Source organism: Physcomitrium patens, chromosome 5 (genome assembly GCF_059467195.1).
Source record: "Physcomitrium patens ecotype Gransden chromosome 5, ASM5946719v1, whole genome shotgun sequence".
Classification (NCBI taxonomy): domain Eukaryota; kingdom Viridiplantae; phylum Streptophyta; class Bryopsida; order Funariales; family Funariaceae; genus Physcomitrium; species Physcomitrium patens.
In genome coordinates, this window is record NC_143414.1 from 19,400,553 (window position 1) to 19,419,466 (window position 18,914).

The window sequence follows — 18,914 nt, forward strand, 5'->3', positions numbered from 1 at the left end:
TAACGCTGAGTTTGGTTTCATAATCTACATCTAACATTATTGATTTCTGCTGTTTGATACAATCAATTTCACTGCAAGTCTTTGTTAGTGATGATCTTATCAATGTTTAGGGGTTCTCAGTCCCCCTGTGTATCAGGTAACTGTTGTAAGCCTTCCAAGACATCGAACTTCGGATGCTACATTCAGTGAACCAAAGCTCTCCTGAGCTCTATCTAAACTGCAGGGATGCGCGAATTCTCTTCTACTCATGACGGGACCTTCTGTTGCAACGGCACATATCACAACAATTCATGAGTGCCAGTCCACTCGGGGAGTACCCAAAACTTTCTCACCATCGCTGATTAATGATGAATGCCCTTTGCAATCGGCTGCATTCTGCAGCTCGAAACAGTGATGGATGAACTTAGGGTTCCGAACCCTAACCGCAATGAGGTATAAGGGCTTGCACTTCGGCACAACATATCCCTTCAGTGTCTGGTTGTGGCCGCAGCTGAGTACCCGTGTTTCAGATTGTTGCAGGCCCAGCACGCAGCCATGTCGCACAGGAAATTCGAGCACCCCAGGCACGGGTCTCTGGGATTCCTGCCCCGGAAGAGAGCGGCGAGGTCGCGTGGTAAGGTGAAGACCTTCCCGAAAGATGTGGCCTCGAAGGAGCCGCACTTGACTTCGTTCCTTGGGTACAAGGCTGGTATGACTCACATCGTGCGCGAGGTGGAGAAGCCTGGGTCTAAGCTGCACAAGAAGGAGACATGCGAGGCCGTGACCATCGTGGAGACGCCTCCCATGGTGGTGGTGGGTTTGGTGGCGTACATCAAGACCCCGCGCGGTTTGAGGTCGCTGAACACGGTGTGGGCTCAGCACTTGAGCGACGAGGTGAAGAGGCGGTTCTACAAGAACTGGTACAAGTCGAAGAAGAAAGCGTTCTCGAAGTACAGCAAGAGGTACGAGAGCGAGGAGGGGAAGAAGGATGTGGAGTCGGAGCTGGAGAGGATGAAGAAGTACGCGAGCGTGATCCGTGTGCTGGCGCACACGCAGGTGAGGAAGCTGAAGGGCATCAAGCAGAAGAAGGCGCATTTGGCAGAGATTCAGGTGAACGGCGGGAGCATCGCGGCGAAGGTGGACTTCGGGTACAAGCTGTTCGAGAAGGAGGTGCCGGTGGACTCGGTGTTCAGGAAGGACGAGATGATCGACATCATCGGTGTGACCCGGGGTCACGGGTACGAGGGCGTGGTGACGCGGTGGGGAGTGACTCGTCTGCCGAGGAAGACTCACAGGGGTCTTCGGAAGGTGGCGTGTATCGGAGCATGGCATCCGGCGCGAGTGTCGTTCACGGTGGCTCGGGCGGGACAGAACGGGTACCATCACAGGACGGAGATGAACAAGAAGGTGTACAAGGTGGGGAAAGTGGCGGACAAGCAGTCGTTTTCGGCGTCGACAGAGTTCGACGTGACGGAGAAGGAGATCACGCCGATGGGCGGGTTCGCACATTACGGTATCGTGAGGGAGGATTATTTGATGATCAAGGGAGGAGTGATGGGACCGAAGAAGAGGGTGATAACACTTCGTCAGAGTCTGTACAAGCAGGTGTCTCGAAGTGCATTGGAGGACATCAAGCTGAAGTTCATCGACACATCGTCGAAGTTCGGACACGGGCGGTTCCAGACATCGCTTGAGAAGGCGAAGGTGTACGGTAAGGTGAAGACAGCAGCATAAGGGTTACGGTAAAAACTTTGATTTTGAGGTAGAGCAATTGTTAGAGGCTTTGATTATTGTGGGGGCATACACTGGGTGTGTGTAATTGGCCTCTGGCATGTGAATTTGTAAGCTTGCGTTGAAGCTGGTACACCTCTGCCACGCCTACCTACTTCGGCCTGGATCACCGTTGATGGTTTACTTCTCGTAATGACAGTTTTTACTGAGGGTCTGAACCCACTTGGAGTTGTTTACTACGCACTAGTCATATATATGAATGAGGGCTTGCTTTACTTCAAGTAAGCTATGGGCCGCTAGCATGTGCCTATCATGCAATTGATGCCTCTTCTGGCTCTTTGCATGTGCACCGCTGCCATGCCCTCCTTGAATGACTGTTTTGCAGGTTTGAAACTTATTCCATACGTATAATTTGGTACTCTCAGCCTTGTTGTTTTTCTTCAGGCTGTCTTGTTCTAGTTTTATTTTGTCTTCTCCATCATAAGTTGGAGCTGGGTTGATCTCGGCTCTCGTAGGGAGCTGGTAAGTGATTTAATTGCTACTTTGAATTACTGGTGTGGATCACTGGGAAACTTACAAAGGATCGTTTTTCTTCTTCACTTCATTGACTCTATTTCTTTGTTCACTCTTTAAGGTGTCCAAGGACGTGAATGTTGTATTTCTGTTTGCAACCTTCTTTTTGTAACAACGTTCAGAATTTTCGAGCTTGTAATTGTTCCTAGTTGTTTTATGTCGCTGCTGGGACTAACTACTCATCCGCGTAGTGGAAGTAAGTTCGCGCATGGCTGAGTCTCAGTGAACAGCCTGTTATTTGGTGCTCCCTGAGCAAGACCCCCCTACCCGTAGTGATGGAGCGCCTTGTGGATATAGCGGATATACAGTTGGTCATCCGCGACGATGGATGGGTTGTCCCTCTACCATTACATTTGTTCCATTCATTGTTGATAAAGCTGTTGGTTTGTATTTTTTTGGTCTGTGTATCTACCCGTGAAGGCTTTCCACATGTTATGTTGGAATTGTTCATTTCTCGCATCCTGAATCATAGCGCACCATACGCTCGATTCGTTATTCTGTGTGTAAATGTACTCTAGTTAGCCAGGTTAGAACCGAAGATGGTGAGGAAGAATTATTGCCCATCCTACTTGAGCAGCATTAAAGGAATATCTTTTCAATTTAAAGTAAACATAATACGAGTTATATCTTATCAAATTATCCATCACATATACCCACACTTTATTTCAGTTAACGAAACTGATCACGTACACATAAAAAAATTTCTTCAAATTATTGCAACTACTAAAAACCTATTCGTGTTTTCTTCCTTATATTCGTAACAGTTTCACTAGATGTAAATCTAACACATTAATAATAATTTTCAGTTTCTCATTACGTAGTATATACATTTCTTCCACTTCTCTTCATTTTTCCTTCCCTGGAACGGAAGTTCTTAAGTGAAAATTTTAAATTATGTTAAGCAGCGAATAATATTCCTTCTCACCCTACCACATTTCTTTATGAATGATGAGAATTTATCACACGATTTAATGTTATTTATTATGTCTTAACACCATTTCTATAAAACTAACCATAAAACTGAGACACGTTTAAAATTGTTCACAATCTTATGCAAATTTTCGAAGAGAAACGTAAATTTAAGACAGAAGATTTTGAAAAACAATCTATGATATCATACATGTACAACATGTTGAATTGATTATCATGCAGGTCATACAAGCATTATAGTTTTAATCTAATATATTGTTCATAGTTCGTTGTTAAAAGTTTCGGAAACAGTAACGAATAACTATGCTATTATTTTTCAGCTTTTCACAGAAAGTCGTGGGTTTGTTTTTTAAAAATCTCTTCGGCCACTAGAATTATTTCAAAGAACTAAAAGATATGTTGTTTTTAATCATCTAATTTTATTAATCAAATATCAATATTTATGAAATATTCAACGACCGGACAAACTTACAATTTTATCTCGGTCAATAAATAAGCAAACAAGCACCCAAGAGGGAATTCTACAACTTATAAAACCTATTAACCAGAATTATTTGAAACTTTAATCTCCACCTCAAATGAACTAAATGATTGAGTGGATGACTTGGCTTCAAAGAAAAGAGCCAGTTCCAGCAGCGTTGGCATCAGCATAAACCTCGTTGACTGGGCTTCAAACGGATATCAATAGAGATATGTGTATACCCGCCCGGTGCCTCCGCCCGGTTCGTAGCGGTGTCGATGCCACCGCCATGCATGGCGGTGCTGCGTCCTCGTTGTCGGTAGTATTTGTCTCCTCGTCCTCGCATGGATTGTGGGTTTTGATCCTTATTGCTGTGGTCTTACATCTACATGCTCTTGCATTTTCGGCACCTTGTTTTTTCACATCGCTGATGCTTCATTCTTCTGTGATTTTGGGTCTATGGGTTTTTAGGTTAACTGGTCCACTTATCAGACTTTTGAGTATCTTCTTCGTCGGGGATGAATGGTTAGGTCTTTGATTGGGTTTATGGGATCAGTTACAGGTGGTCGAGTTTGATTACAAACTGGGTCGTAATTGCAACTGCTGATGACATAGTCGGCAACAAGTGTAGGTATTTGGGATGAGGGATATGGCAGGCGCTGCACAGGTGCCGACAAGCTTTGGCCGCGAGCTGCGCGTTTGCTTGCTATGCTCTCTCATGAAAACGTATGATCAGGTGTGTTTCCGGCTCTTCCTTTTGACCCTATTCTAAAGCCAAATCGGGCATCTAGAGAAATTATGAAGGCATTTTACCTTGAGTGTGGTTTAGTGGAAGCAATGGTGAAAGGGCCTTTGAATGTCTTGCGTAGTATACTGTGGTACATTTGAAACTTTGCTTTTTTTGTTGTTTCGAAACTCAATTCAAGGAAAATGGGTCAAAAACTATATGTTCTTCGACATGGACAGTCTTACTCCTTGTGGTGGTAAATTGAATTGATGTATTGTAAGTATTCATTCCCTTATTTGCTCTTACATTTGTATTATTATATCTTCCATTTCAACAAATTTTGTTGTAATAACACAATAGGAAGAAAAAGAAAAAGAAAAAAATGTCATTGTCACTTGAAACAAATAAAAGATAGAACTCAACAACAAAAAATATTCTTACAACAATATCAATTTAGAAGTGGATAATTTACAACTTCTAATATGCTTATGTTTTATCAAAAAAAATGACATAATTTATTCTTAATCAAGAAAAGACAATGCTTTTATATTATAAATATACTCTTAGTAATCTATCAAGGACAAGATCTTAAATAATATATTTAAATATGATAGATGTGTCTTAAAGAAAGATGACACAAAGGAAATGCATATTGAAACTTATTACAAATGCATATAGATTTGAGTCACAATAATGCAATTTAGAAAATACACAAAATATATGATTTCATTACAAAGAACTTCCTTTGTACGGTCAACATATGCTACATGTAGTCAATTTTTTAGCAAGGTTTTTAACCTACCTATTACCTATAAATACTAAGTCAAATCCAAGAATTTTCTAAGAAGCTTTTCTTTAAAATATTTTCAAATTTACTTGCTTCTACCTAATTCTTTTAATTTAAATAAATACTAATATTAATATGTATGTCCATATCAATGGCAATGCTAAAAATTTTGGTGCCTAATAGCACATATTTTTGCTAGTAATATATATATACATTTATATCTATGTGTATGTTTGCAAAACTTTAATTGATTAAACAATTGCACTTAACTTACTTCAAAAAAATCTTATGTATTTGTGTATCAAAATTCATTGACAAACTATTTCTACAGCTAAAAAGGTTTAAAGAATCAAATCTAATTGTATTATCTTGAAAAGGAGTATTGTGATGAATCTATAAATTTTGCAATATTAAAAGATTGCTTTTATTTGGATGCAAAGAGATATGATGTTTCTTAAGCTAAATAATTTTATTTGTTCTTCAATTTTAACATGTTGTTTTTTGAAGTTACAAAATAAAAAATTGGAGAGTTGCTTGGACCAAAATAAAAAAAAAAAATTGTACATGTATACATATTAGTATAAGAATAGACATTTTTTTTTTTTTTTTTTTTTTTTTTTTAACAAATAGAATAAAATTGCACATATTATAATTTTTTATTGTTTATAACTACGAATCATATTTTTTTTGGAATTTTATTTCAAATCTTTTATGTTTAAAGTTTTTTAATATAATATTTGATTGTTAAACTCATTGACAAGTATGATTAGTTTGTGTTTCAAATACAGTAGGCCAGACTGTAATATGGTGACCATGATAGTTGTCATTATGAAAATCAACAATAATTAAACTTTCATCTAGATTCTCAAGCCTTTTGGCATGCCATTAAAAGCTCTTAATAATATTGATGTTTCATTTTTATTTTTATTTTTTAAGTTTTATACATATGTACATACAATAATAACATCAAGTTGTACTATATCAAAAAAGTCATTTTCATGAGAAAAAGAACAAAAAACAGGAAAACAAAGTAACGGCGGGTGATCGCTCGCGGCGCTACGTCACCGACGGAAGATCCAAGCAGGTCCATCGCGGAATTAGATCACAGGTTTCACAATAACTGTCCATGGTGTACATATGCTGTGAGGTGGGTCGCCTCCTCTTTCCGTTCTTCGTGGAGCACTGCGAATTTTGTGAGCATTGAGCAGTCCCAACTGGTTGCTTTCCCGCCGCTTACCACATTTCTAGAGGAGGCTCTTGTCGAATTGCTTCGACAATGCTGGACACGCTTTGTCGCCATTCGGACTTCACCTCAAGGGAGCCAGTTGCAATTGTCGCTTGTCCAGAAGTGGCAACCCCATCTCCAATTATTCCGCTGACGCCCCTTCCCAAACTGGTGACTCATCGATCGACAGGCCTATCCAGCCCAGCTGGTGGGGTTGAGACGCGCAGCAACAGGCAAAGTTTCAGAGTGCAGTGGTGTAGAAGTGTACCTGGCAATGACACTCGTTTGAGTCTTGAGCCTCCGAACGGGTTGCCAGTTTTTGCTACTCTCGAAGAATCGCGTCCACTGTCACTTTGGACCTGACGCGAGTGGGTTTGTGATAACGAGTATGCTGTTTCCACCCATGCGTGGCTGTGTTACATGTGCATGCTTGATCTGGTTTAATACATGTAAGTGGCTTGAAACTATGGCTTGGCCCTCGTCACTGGAAAGAGGATTTGTTATTTTGTTCTTAAGGTGCACTGCATCTGGAACTTGTGGGGGGTGCTTCTATGCATGGTCACATCTCCACTCCAGTCCTGCAATGCGAACCCGACAATCAAGGGCTGGGAATGCCATTGACATGAGTTTACAACAATGCTGAAGTTGTGATCCGAACTTTTCTTCTAACTCTCTGCCGTGGTGCTGAAGAGTTTGCCATTCCATTCTAGCAGGTCTTGCGAGATATCGAAAGGATACGAGAATCCAGTTCATGTTTTGTTGGGAGGAGCATTTAGAGGTATGGAATGAATTTTATGTATTCTTTTGAACGCTCGATCTTCAATGCTGTCTCATCTCTTCAAACCAGAAAGAAAATATAGGGTTTTCGAATCGATAGCCTCCCATCCCTCAGCCCAGTTCTTTTGAATTTTAGGGGTTCGCATATCCTTACTCGCAACAATTCTAGCTGGTGGACTTGTGTTGCGATCTCTGTCTCCATTAATTTGGTTAATCTGACAACTGCCCTTTGCTGGAGGGTGAAAAGGAGTAGTGCTATACTCAGGAAACTTTCAGATTTCAGCTCCGCAGATTGGCACGTTGAAACTATTATTCCAAGAATTAATAACCAACGCAATGTCATTGATTTTACTGGTGTAAACTTGCAGCAGTGTCTTCGCCGCCATCGTCTAGTAGGAACAATTATTTCAAAGCTCTAAGACGGCTGCACTCTTTCTTCTGTTCGACGGGATTAAATGGATAACAGAGAAAGTTTAGTCGCCGGAATGTTAGCTGGTACGTGTTTCTAGTGAGACAGAGTCAATTGCTTAGCAATGAACTGGAACGCTGCGATTTGCGCTACAGTCTTTGCTATGGATATGGTGCCACGCTGGTTGGACTACAATGTGGACAATGCATGCTGCGTGGGTGAACACCTCAAGGAGGAGAATAGAGATCACGTCGTATATACATATGTCCAGAAAAATTTGACCAAACCCTAGATTTCTGTGAGGAGTTTTCTGATGTCTTGTGAGCTTCTCTCGTCGGCAGGTATTACCAAGATGACAAGAAACTGAAGCATCGCTTTCGGGACTGTATCCTGGACCAAGATGGGTCCTGGTCAACAAACGATCAGCGGCGATGTTGAGAAGTTGGCGAGGAGTTCCCCTGGGAGAGATTTTCTGAGCATGGACAAAAGGAAACTAGTAACTGGAGCCCTATGTGTCTCCTTCCTCACTCTCGTGATCGTATCTTACTACATGTACTTTGAGACTCCTGCTACCTCAACGGAAGCCATGGTTTTTCTTCAGGAAAAGCCCTTCCCGAATTCACTCGAGGTATGTTGTCTGTCGCATGTCAGACATGTTTATTAATTTCTTTGCACGGAGTAGGCAATTCGATGTAGTTCATCTGTAATCTCAGCTTGCTACAATGTAGTTTCTATCAATATATTTTGACGTTGAGGGGTTTCGACGCAGGAAGGTACAAATACCTCTTCATTCAACAGTGACACAAACGGAAGTGATTTCCAGGTGCAACCGACTGTGGAAGGCACTGAGAACCTCACAGACACGAATAATCCTGTTACAGGTCCAGCAGAAGCTATCACAGAAGCTGATGCATTGGTGAAGGATACGGACGCGAGTGAGCAGGAGGAAACAAAAGGAGATTCTGAGACCACCACAGACAGCTTGAGTTCAATTTCTGTAGAATCCAGTCCTCAAGTGGATGCAACGGTTGAACCACCGACAGAGCTTGAGGGCCCAAACTTCTTGACTGGTTCATCTATCGGGAATGATACCTCGAAGCAGAATGAAGATGATCTTTCAGACACGGAACGGTCTGATTCGAGTGGGATTGCAATGGAGAGTCCACAGCTCACTAATATCACAAGCCCAGAGAACCCAGGTGGGTACCCGCGACCTCATAACTTCAGAATGTTATTGAGCAGCTTCTATTGTATTCTGTCGCATTTTCTCGAAAGAACACTGATCCGCACGCAAGTCTTCCGACGGTAGCAATCAAGCTACCAGCCGCCAGGTCATCAGCGTCTTCTTCTTTTAGAATAAAAAGCACGTTTATGATGTATAATATTACAATTTCAAAGTTAATAAAAAAACTGATGAACACCCGGGTTTGGTAATCTGCATTACTCATTATTCTTCTGTTCATAACGTAGCTATTTCGATCTCTTTGTCAGCTTATGCATTCTGAGGAAGATATCCATTCCTTTGCCTTATACCTCCCTGATAATATGCTTTCTTCCGTGTTGTAGGGGCCTGTGATTTGTTTGAAGGCAGTTGGGTACCAGACACACGTCCTCCCCAATATACCAACTCCACCTGCAAGTTCATTCAAGGGCACCAGGATTGCATGAAAAATGGACGGCCAGACACGGGGTACCTACACTGGAAGTGGCAACCATACGAATGTGACTTACCTAGAATTGACGCCCGAGCTTTCTTAAGCACCATGCGTGGTCGCTCTGTTGTTTTCGCAGGAGATTCAATTTCTCGCAACCAGTTTCAATCTCTTCTTTGTATTCTGTCACAGGTACTGCAATCAGTCTACAGTCTACTGCGTGCTTTTCATGGACTTGAACTCTGTCTTTTGAGAAAAACTACAAAATCTAGCAAAGAGTGCCTGTTGTGCTTTGAAACACGTCTTCTATACAACTGCGCAACCAAACCCTCCTGTATGACTGTGCAGGCATTCAGAGATTCTTATTCTTATTTCTTCGCTTGAGCTCATGTCCAACATGTTTCGCGTGTTTCAGGCTGAGATGCCGTTTCCGAAGTACCAATCACCAGACTATAAAAATATTGTCTATGTCTTTCCCTCAACCAACTTCACTTTCACAATCCGCTGGTCTCCATTTCTTGTGCACGTGGAAGAAAAGCAGGTCACACGTTCGGACAACGAAACAATAACTGTGCCCTACATTCACATCGATGAACTCGACAAAACTTGGGCTGACTATGCACGCGGCGCTGACATTCTGCAATTATCCACTGGTTTGTCATCATCACCTCAAAGCTAAAGTTTTAGTTCTCACAATTTGCTTCCATATCAAGTTGATTGATTGTGATCCTATGAAGGATGCCTTGTTTGCAGCTTTTGGTGCCATTTTTCATAAGGATTGTTTCATGATTTTCAGGTCAATGGTGGTTTCAGCGCGCCCTTTTCCTGCAAGGCGGTCAACCCATAGGTGGTCACACATGTGATGGATGGGAAACTGAATGTAAGGAGATCGGCTTTTTTGACGCTTACCGCACAGCCATACGTAACGTCTTGCAGGGTATTTTATCGATACCTGGATTCACTGGCACCGTTGTGTTCCGATCCTTTTCTCCTGACCATTTTGAGAACGGAAGATGGGATAACGGTGGCGAATGCGTGCGCACTACACCCGGAGGGGTGGCCATGCTCTACGTAACCAAGTGGATGCTTGACATTCAAAAGGAAGTATTTCAGAACGTTACAGGTATGTGCATAGCGAATTCTCCTCTCATTGTAGGCAAAGACTAATAGACGTGACCGATCTTTATCACCCAGCTTGTCAACGTGTTTAGGATCTTACTAGAAAGAGGACAGTTTTGCCGTCACGGTGTTCCATCTCCATCTCCTCCTCTCTGCATTAACCTTTAATGTCTGACGACGGTGTATAGGTACTTTAAATGCGGCTGACAAGCCCCGAATCAAGTTGTTGAATGTCACGAACATTGCTCAATTTCGAGCCGACGCTCATCCAAACGTGTACAGAACGTTTCAACCTTACTCAAAAGAGCACCAGGGATTCATCCAGAAGGATTGCCTGCACTGGTGCCTTCCAGGTTCCATCGACACATGGAACGATCTCCTCGTGCAATTATTGCAAGATGTAATACATCGCTGATGGAATTCTTCGCCACCACCAGGCTTTTACTTCACTTCTCTGTGTTATCCATTCCGATTGTTATCCATTCCGATTGCAGGAAACCTGCTAAATCCGGCACACCGAACCATGTGTTATCCATTCCGATTGCAGGAAACCTGCTAAATCCGGCACACCGAACCATCCAGAGGGAGACCATCTAGACAAACAGGTGAGTTGACACTCTTTGAAAGTGCATGATGCTTAAGCAATTCTCCAAACTTTGAAACCTAGAGAGAAGTTGGGTGATGAAGATTGCCCACTTTCAATAGAGAAGGGAGTACTCATAGTTTGGAAAGGCACTCAAAGCCTCATTTGGATACTATGGTAGAACGAAGTCAGTGTATAATTTCTATGGCGAAGCTACAGCGTCGAGCGTGCCGAAATTGCTTTGTTGTGCAAAGCTTTCAGTCTCACGTCGTCTTCACGATTCATGGTTTGTAACCCACAATTTGCTTGATCGTGATCAACACAAAATGAAATAGACTGGATTTTATGAAGACAACTCTAGGATGTGAATGAACTCGTGAATAGGTATATTTATTCTTCAAAATTTAGTAACTTCTTTGGATGTGAAGTGAATTTGTCTTCACTTTCAGTTAAGGACATATTCCTTAGAACTTTCTAGAGAGAAGTTTCTAGAACTTTCTACAAAACAAGCCTTTGGAACCTTCTAGAAGAGAAGCTTTTGGAACATTTTAGAGAGAAGTTTCTAGAAGCTTCTAGAAAGGAAGTCTCTGGAACCTTCTAGAAGAGAAGTTTTTAGAAGCTTTTAGAAAGGAATCCCCTGGAACTTTCTAGAAGCTTCCTAGTTAATAGAAGTAGCTCGAGAAGTTTCTAAAACCTTCTAGAAAGGAAGCCTCTGGAACCTTCTAGAAGCTTCCTAGAAGTAGCTCGAGAAGCTTCCTAAGTAGGAGTATATATAGGGATCGAGGCTGAAGAGTTCTTCAGTCTCGACAACACATCTCTTGGAGTTCTAGCTCACTTTTTTGGTGTTGTTCTTGTACTCATCTCTTTAATCTAGTTCTGCCACTTCTTCTTGAACTTCTTGTTAGATTTCAAGTCTGTATTTTGTGTCTGTGACAGTTTGTCGAGACTACACTAACTTGAGATATCAGAGCTAGTTCTTTCTTAGTAGAGTGTGGATTACCCCTCTACTTGAAGGTATACTAGCATTTTTTAGAGGTTGCGGATTACCCTCCTCTAAACTGATACTTCTTCTGTTATAATATTGGAGTCTTATTCTTCTTGGAGAGAGTGGATTACCCCTCTTCTTGAAATTCTTAAGGCATTTTATAGGTTGTGGATTACCTTCCTATAAACCAATATTACCTCTTATAGGGTCATTTTTGTCCTTCTTTTAGAATGGCCGGAGGTCAAGACATTAGTATGACAGAAAGTTTGGAGTCTAAGTTAGATGCTATTATGAATGCCCTCGCTACGTTATCACAAAGAACTGTAGAGATTGAAGGAGTGGTGGCAAGGCTTCATAATGATGGACTATCTAGGATAGCACAATCTAAACTACACCAGCCTCAAATTTCGGTACTTGGAGAAACAACTTTACCTCAGGTTCGACAAGAACCACTAATTCTACAACATAAGGAGCCTCGAGTTAGCCTTCCAGATAAGTTTGATGGAACACGTTCCAAGTTTTGAGGATTCGTCAATCAAATCAAGTTGATAACAGTTTTATAGCCCGAACGATATCCAATGGAGGAGTCACGTGTTGGGCTTGTTGGAACCTTACTTACGGGACAAACTCTATCATGGTTTGCTCATTTGTTTGAGAAACGATCATCCATATTAAACAACTTCGAAACCTTTTTGGAAGCATTTGTGGAAGCATTTGGTAAACTTGATAAGGTTCGATGGGCTATAACAAAGATCCGGTCGCTACGACAAGGGATGCATTCTACATCAGTCTATGCTTCGAATTTCAGGCAATTAGTATGCGACATCAATTGGGATGAAGAAGCGTTGATGAGTCAATTCTATTGGGGTTTAAGAGATGATGTGAAGGATTTACTGTTAACTCTTCCTGATCCACAAACGCTCAATGAAGCCATTAGCCAAGTTGTGAAGTGCGATAATTGCCTATTCCAACGTCACCAAGACCAACGCTCAATACAACATACAATTCGCCATGCTCCAACTATGTCGACAAGCGGTGTGAATTCGCATTCAGAGGTGGAAGACATGCAAATTGATGCGATATATATCAAATCTCTTACTATAGAAGAAAAAAAGCGATGTATGGAGGAAAATTTAAGCTTGTATTGCGGTGGAGAAGGCCACAAAGTCGGAAACTACTCCAAAAAGTAAAATCGAGGCATAGTCAAGACTAGGGGAGTATTTGTTCAAGAAAACGAGGATGCCCAGCCACAGTAGGAACCGTGCGGCTGGACAATGAAATATCCCAACAACAATCAGGTTCCTTTCTTTCTGCCCAACCTGCACTTTGTTTTACAATCCCTCTGTTTATCGGCCCTCAAAAACTGAGAACCTTAGCACTACTAGACTCAGGAGCATCTGCTTGTTTTTTAGACGAAGAATTTGCAAAGCGTCATAAGATCCCTTTAGTACTAAAATCAAAACCTGTTCATGTTGAGGTCATAGATGGGCGACCTTTATTGTCTGGTAGCATCATCCATGAATCAAAACCTATAGAAGTAACGTTTAAAGACCATAGTAGTCATATTATTTTTAATATTATTAGAACCCCATCAAATCCTATTATTCTTGGTCTTTCTTGGTTGGAAAAACATAATCCATTGATAGATTGGAGGTTGCGGAAGATGACTTTTCCCACAAAACCACCCAAGAAAAAACCTAGTAAAAAACCTCGAAAAAAGAAATCCTTACTCATTGGAGCAAGAACGTTTATAAGATCATCTAAGGAAGGCATTCCATTTGTCATTTATGCGGCTCCAACTACCGAGGAGAAGATCTCAACAGCAAGTATACCGGAGCAATATAAAGATTTTGAAGACGTGTTTCAAAAGAAGAACGCCGACATACTACCGGAACACCGACCATATGATTGTGCCATAGACTTGCAAGAAGGAGCACAACCACCTTTTGGCCCAATCTACAATCTATCGCAAATGGAGTTGGCAGAGTTACAAAAGTACATCGACGAGAATCTAGCCAAGAACTTCATTCGTCATTCAAAATCATCAGTTAGAGCACCCATCTTATTTGTGAAGAAGAAAGATGGATCATTACGGATGTGTGTGGACTATCGAGGCCTCAACAAGGTAACAAAGAAAAATCGTTACCCATTACCCTTGATTTCTAGTCTCTTAGAACAACTGGGACGTGCGAAGATCTTTACAAAAATTGATTTAAGGGGAGCTTATAATCTCGTACGAATCAAGGAAGGAGATGAGTGGAAGACAGCATTTCGTACAAGGTATGGTCATTTCGAATATAATGTCATGCCTTTTGGTCTTACCAATGCTCTAGAGGTTTTCCAACATATGATGAATGACATCTTTCGAGAACACCTCGACGATTTTGTTGTCATCTACTTAGACGATATTCTAATATTCTCTAAAAACGAGGAAGAGCATGAGGAGCATGTTTGTTTGGTCTTGGAGAAACTACGCAAGCGAGGACTATATGCCAAATTAGAAAAGTGTTTATTTCACCAAACGGAGATGGAATTTTTGGGGTTCATTGCGACTATAGAAGGTTTGAAGATGGACCCCAAGAAAGTAGAAGCAATCATGTCTTGGGAGGTTCCGAAGACGGTTAGAGACGTACAATGCTTTCTTGGTTTTGCTAACTTCTATCGGATCTTCATCTAGAATTATTCTCAAGTTGCTGCTCCTCTCACTCGATTAACATGCAAGGATAAGTTGGAATGGGGACCTTTGGCGGAGAAGGCGTTTCAAGATTTGAAGACAGCATTTACTACAACTCCAATTTTGGTACATCCAGACTTTACAAAGTCCTTCTATTTAGAAACTGATGCTTCAGATTTTGCTTTGGGAGCTGTACTTTCACAAATGAGTGAAGATAAGAAGCTCCATCCAGTTGCATTCTATTCTCGGAAGTTCTCTGTCGCTGAAATCAATTATAAGATCCACGATAAGGAACTTCTTGCTATAGTGGATTCTTTCGAAGAATGGCGTCACTTTCTTGAAGGAGCTGCACATCCAGTAACCGTATATACAGATCACAAGAATTTGGAGTATTTCATGATGGCTCGAGTTTTAAATCGGCGTCAAACTTGGTGGAATATGTCGCTATTTAGATTCGATTTTGTTATCACTTATCGACCTGGAAGGCAGCAAGGACTATCCGATGCTTTATCAAGGAGATCGTATCTTGCACCAAAGGCTGGAGAAGCAACGTTTGATCAAGAATGTACAACGTTATTGAAGCCAGAGAGATTTCAACTTTGTGCTACTATTGTATCATTTGATGCTGACTTCCTAAACCAGGTACGTGCTATGACCATTAAAGATTCAGTAGCCATTGATATCAAGTAACGTACCAATGATAACAAGTTCAAGGTGGAGGGAGATCTTTTATACTTTGAAGAGCGATTGTACATTCCAAAAGGATTAGCACGACTCCGAGTTCTTCAATCTCGCCATGATTTTCCAACTGTGGGACATTTTGGATTCAACAAGATCTTGGAGCTTATTTCCCGAGATTTTTGGTGGCCCCAAATGTGGAAGGATGTGAAAGATTTTGTCCTCTCTTGTGACATCTGTTCAAGATCTAAGAATCCTCGGCATCGCCCTTATGGACTTCTACAGCCATTGCCAATTCCATGTCGACCATGGTCTTCAATTTCTATGGACTTCATCACGGATTTGCCATCATCAAACTCATTTGACAGCATCTTTGTCGTGGTAGATCGGCTTATGAAGATGGCACACTTTGTTCCTTGTAAGAAGACATCGTCCAGTGAAGTCACAGCAAGACTCTTTCTCAATAATGTGTATCGATATCATGGACTACCAGATGATATCATATCAGATCGAGGTACCCAGTTCGTGTCAAAGTTTTGGAGATCTCTCTTTGGGATATTGAAGGTGGATATCAAGCTTTCTTCAGCTTTTCATCCTCAAACTGATGGCCAAACGGAACGGGTGAACCAAGTCTTGGAGCAGTACTTACGATGCAGCATCAACTATCAGCAAGACGATTGGACTGCATATCTACCGCTAGCCGAGTTTACATATAACAACACCCTCCATGCGTCGACTCAACAAACACCATTCTTTTCCAACTATGGGTATCATCCGAAGCTTGATTTGTTGAGTCCGTCAATAAATAACAATCCAGCAGCTGAAGGATTTGCGAAGCAACTATCAGAGCTTCAAACTATGTTGAAGCTTCAATTATAATCCGCTCAAGAATCCTATAAGACGTCTGCAGATAGATTTCGGAATCCAGCACCTACTTTCAAAGTTGGAGACAAAGCCTGGCTTCTTCGACGAAATATCAAGACCAAGCGACCATGTGATAAGTTGGACTATCAAAGATTGGGACCATTTATCATTCAGAAGCAAATTAATCCAGTGGCATACCGGCTGGAGTTACCGGCTTCTATGAAGGTACATCCAGTCTTTCATGTTTCTCTGTTGGAACCTTATCGAGAGTCATCTTTTCCTAGAAGAGTGCAATGTCCGCCACCTAGTATTGAAATCGAGAACCACGAAGAATACGAGGTTGAAAAGGTATTGGATTCATGGCGAAGGTGGGGAAAGTTAGAATATCTTGTTCATTGGTGCGGCTATGACATTAATGAGCGAACATGGGAGCCAGCTGAAAATCTTACGAATGCGCCACAAAAGGTACAGGAGTTTCATCAACGACATCCCGATAAACCTAAATCAATTCGATGATAGCTTCTTTCAAAAGCTTGTCCTCCCAACAATATAAGAAAAGGGGAGAGCACCAGCAAAATTCATAGTTGATGTAGTTATTTTCTCCAAGATAGATCATAGTTTGGTCTTTTGATATAGATAGCCAAGAGATAGATATTATGCCAGTCAGAGTATCACAACTGAGTAGCTCACGAAGGCGACCCCGAGATGAAGAATTATATGTACCACGACGACGACAGAGGATACCGAGTAACCGATCACTGGTGATCGTATTTGAGATCGAGTTTGCTTACGATGGTCAACCAGAAGGCGTGTTTGAAGGATAATTTCACAATGAGGACACGGAAGTTCATGCTTCGTCAGAAGTCGAAGGTGTGGGCCACTACCGTTGGCTTCAAGGGTCGATGAACCACTTGCCTCGTGAACAACAGTTGGAGTTCATAGCAGAAGTTATGCGAGAGATTTTCATTTTCTTGCGTTGGTACTGATCAACAACATTGCTTCTCAGAGACCTCGAAGCTAAAGGAGGGGGTGATGTTAGGGACATATTCCTTAGAACTTTCTAGAGAGAAGTTTCTAGAACCTTCTAGAAAACAAGCCTCTGGAACCTTCTAGAAGAGAAGCCTTTGGAACCTTTTAGAGAGAAGTTTCTAGAAGCTTCTAGAAAAGAAGTCTCTGGAACCTTCTAGAAGAGAAGTTTCTAGAAGCTTCTAGAAAGGAATCCCTTGGAACTTTCTAGAAGCTTCCTAGTTAATAGAAGTAGCTCGAGAAGTTTCTAAAACCTTCTAGAAAGGAAGCCTCTGGAACCTTCTAGAAGCTTCCTAGAAGTAGCTCGAGAAGCTTCCTAAGTAGGAGTATATATAGGGATCGAGGCTGAAGAGTTCTTCAGTCTCGACAACACATCTCTTGGAGTTCTAGCTCACTTTTTTGGTGTTGTTCTTGTACTCATCTCTTTAATCTAGTTCTGCCACTTCTTCTTGAACTTCTTGTTAGATTTCAAGTCTGTATTTTGTGTCCGTGACACTTTCATAGATAGTTGGTGTTTGGAAGTAAAGTAACATTAGTTGAAGGAACCAAAGGATGTTTACATTTCTCGGAGTATTTTTTTAGTTTTTAGTTTTGTTAATAAAGTGATCTTAGTGCAATGTGTATAATGGTTGTTATTTCAGAACTATGATCTGAGTTATCAACTTTTTTAGTGCTATTTTGTAGTGTTGGTGCACTTATTACTTTTTTGATAGTTTAAGGTTATTTCAAACATTTTTTTTCTAATGTATTTTGGTAAAATTATCTCCAAGTTTGATCCAATGAATAAATATTATTCTATGGATTATCACCCATGGATTATCATCCATGGTAGTGGTTTTTTGGGAGAATCTTTATTTGACATGTCTAGATTAAAATCTTTCAAAAGATGGTTAACATTGGAGTCTACATTTGTGTAGTACAAAAAATTCTCTTTTTTATGAATTTTGGAATTAAATAATAGGCACTAGTGTAAGATAATATTCTATTTTGGAAATTGATTTTAAAATGCTACAATTTTTTGATTCTTAATCTCTTTACTTGGATTCATTAACTTTATCTTATTTAAGTAATTAAGTAATCAAGTATACCAAAGAATTTTGGATCTATGTAAATTCTTAATTTAAATAAATATATATTATAGACATTGGTCTTCTTCTGTATCTAATGATAGAATAGATTCTTCTTAGCCTTATTGATATATTAGACATGCTTTTATTACAAATTGAATATTGACTAATAATTTGAATACTTGTTATTGTCTTTTAAGTATTTACATTTAATAATATCAAATTATTTATATAATTTTTTCTATATTTTTAGAAGAGTACTATGAAGAAAGAAATTATTTTAAAGAAAAAGAATAAATTTATAATACATATAGTTTTATAATAATTTTATAAAATCATGTTCAATTTTTATCATGTAGTATTGTCATTATTGAATTTATCATAAATGCTTGTTGGCTATATTTTATCTTTGAATTCAAAAATGTAATTTTAAAATTGATTTAATATAATTAAAATATAAATAAAGAAATATAGTATTATACATTTTAAAATCTTTGACTTCTAGTCCCAATACAAAAAACCAACAACATGATTTCGGATTAAGTATCAATTTTATAAGTGGTAGAGGAATAAATGGTAGATTGTTGATTATAACAATTGTTATTGTTTATTAGTTCATTTTAATTTTATAATATGATATTTTTTAACATAAATTAATCTTTGTTCGT

At 40.2% G+C, this 18,914-nt stretch overlaps 1 protein-coding gene, 1 long non-coding RNA gene and 1 pseudogene across 13 annotated transcripts; all 3 read left to right on the top strand.

Annotated features, from left to right (window-relative positions):
- Nucleotides 1-449: 449 nt before the first annotated feature.
- On the top strand, nucleotides 450-2,174 carry LOC141045373 (large ribosomal subunit protein uL3 pseudogene; annotated as a pseudogene). The gene has a single exon (XR_016503153.1). The product of XR_016503153.1 is annotated as a large ribosomal subunit protein uL3 pseudogene (transcript).
- Nucleotides 2,175-4,026: 1,852 nt separating this feature from the next.
- LOC149989325 (uncharacterized) lies at nucleotides 4,027-6,449 on the top strand. Its single transcript, XR_016503154.1, has 2 exons — nucleotides 4,027-4,409; nucleotides 6,209-6,449. It is a non-coding gene; the product is annotated as an uncharacterized LOC149989325 (long non-coding RNA).
- LOC112282128 (protein trichome birefringence-like 24) lies at nucleotides 6,438-11,216 on the top strand. Of its 11 annotated transcripts, none has more exons than XM_024519375.3 (9): nucleotides 6,438-6,861; nucleotides 7,126-7,190; nucleotides 7,558-7,684; nucleotides 7,940-8,226; nucleotides 8,368-8,797; nucleotides 9,165-9,442; nucleotides 9,666-9,903; nucleotides 10,047-10,373; nucleotides 10,558-11,216. In XM_024519375.3, exons 4-9 carry the CDS (start codon nucleotides 7,999-8,001, stop codon nucleotides 10,782-10,784), a joined length of 1,728 nt encoding a protein of 575 aa, XP_024375143.1. In that variant the 5' UTR covers nucleotides 6,438-6,861; nucleotides 7,126-7,190; nucleotides 7,558-7,684; nucleotides 7,940-7,998; the 3' UTR covers nucleotides 10,785-11,216. The 11 variants fall into 11 exon arrangements, with proteins under 11 accessions (XP_024375143.1, XP_024375146.1, XP_090106938.1 ...); XM_024519378.3 differs by having other exon boundaries at nucleotides 6,575-6,861; nucleotides 7,561-7,684; XM_090250812.1 differs by having other exon boundaries at nucleotides 6,659-6,798.
- The last annotated feature ends 7,698 nt before the right edge of the window (nucleotides 11,217-18,914 follow it).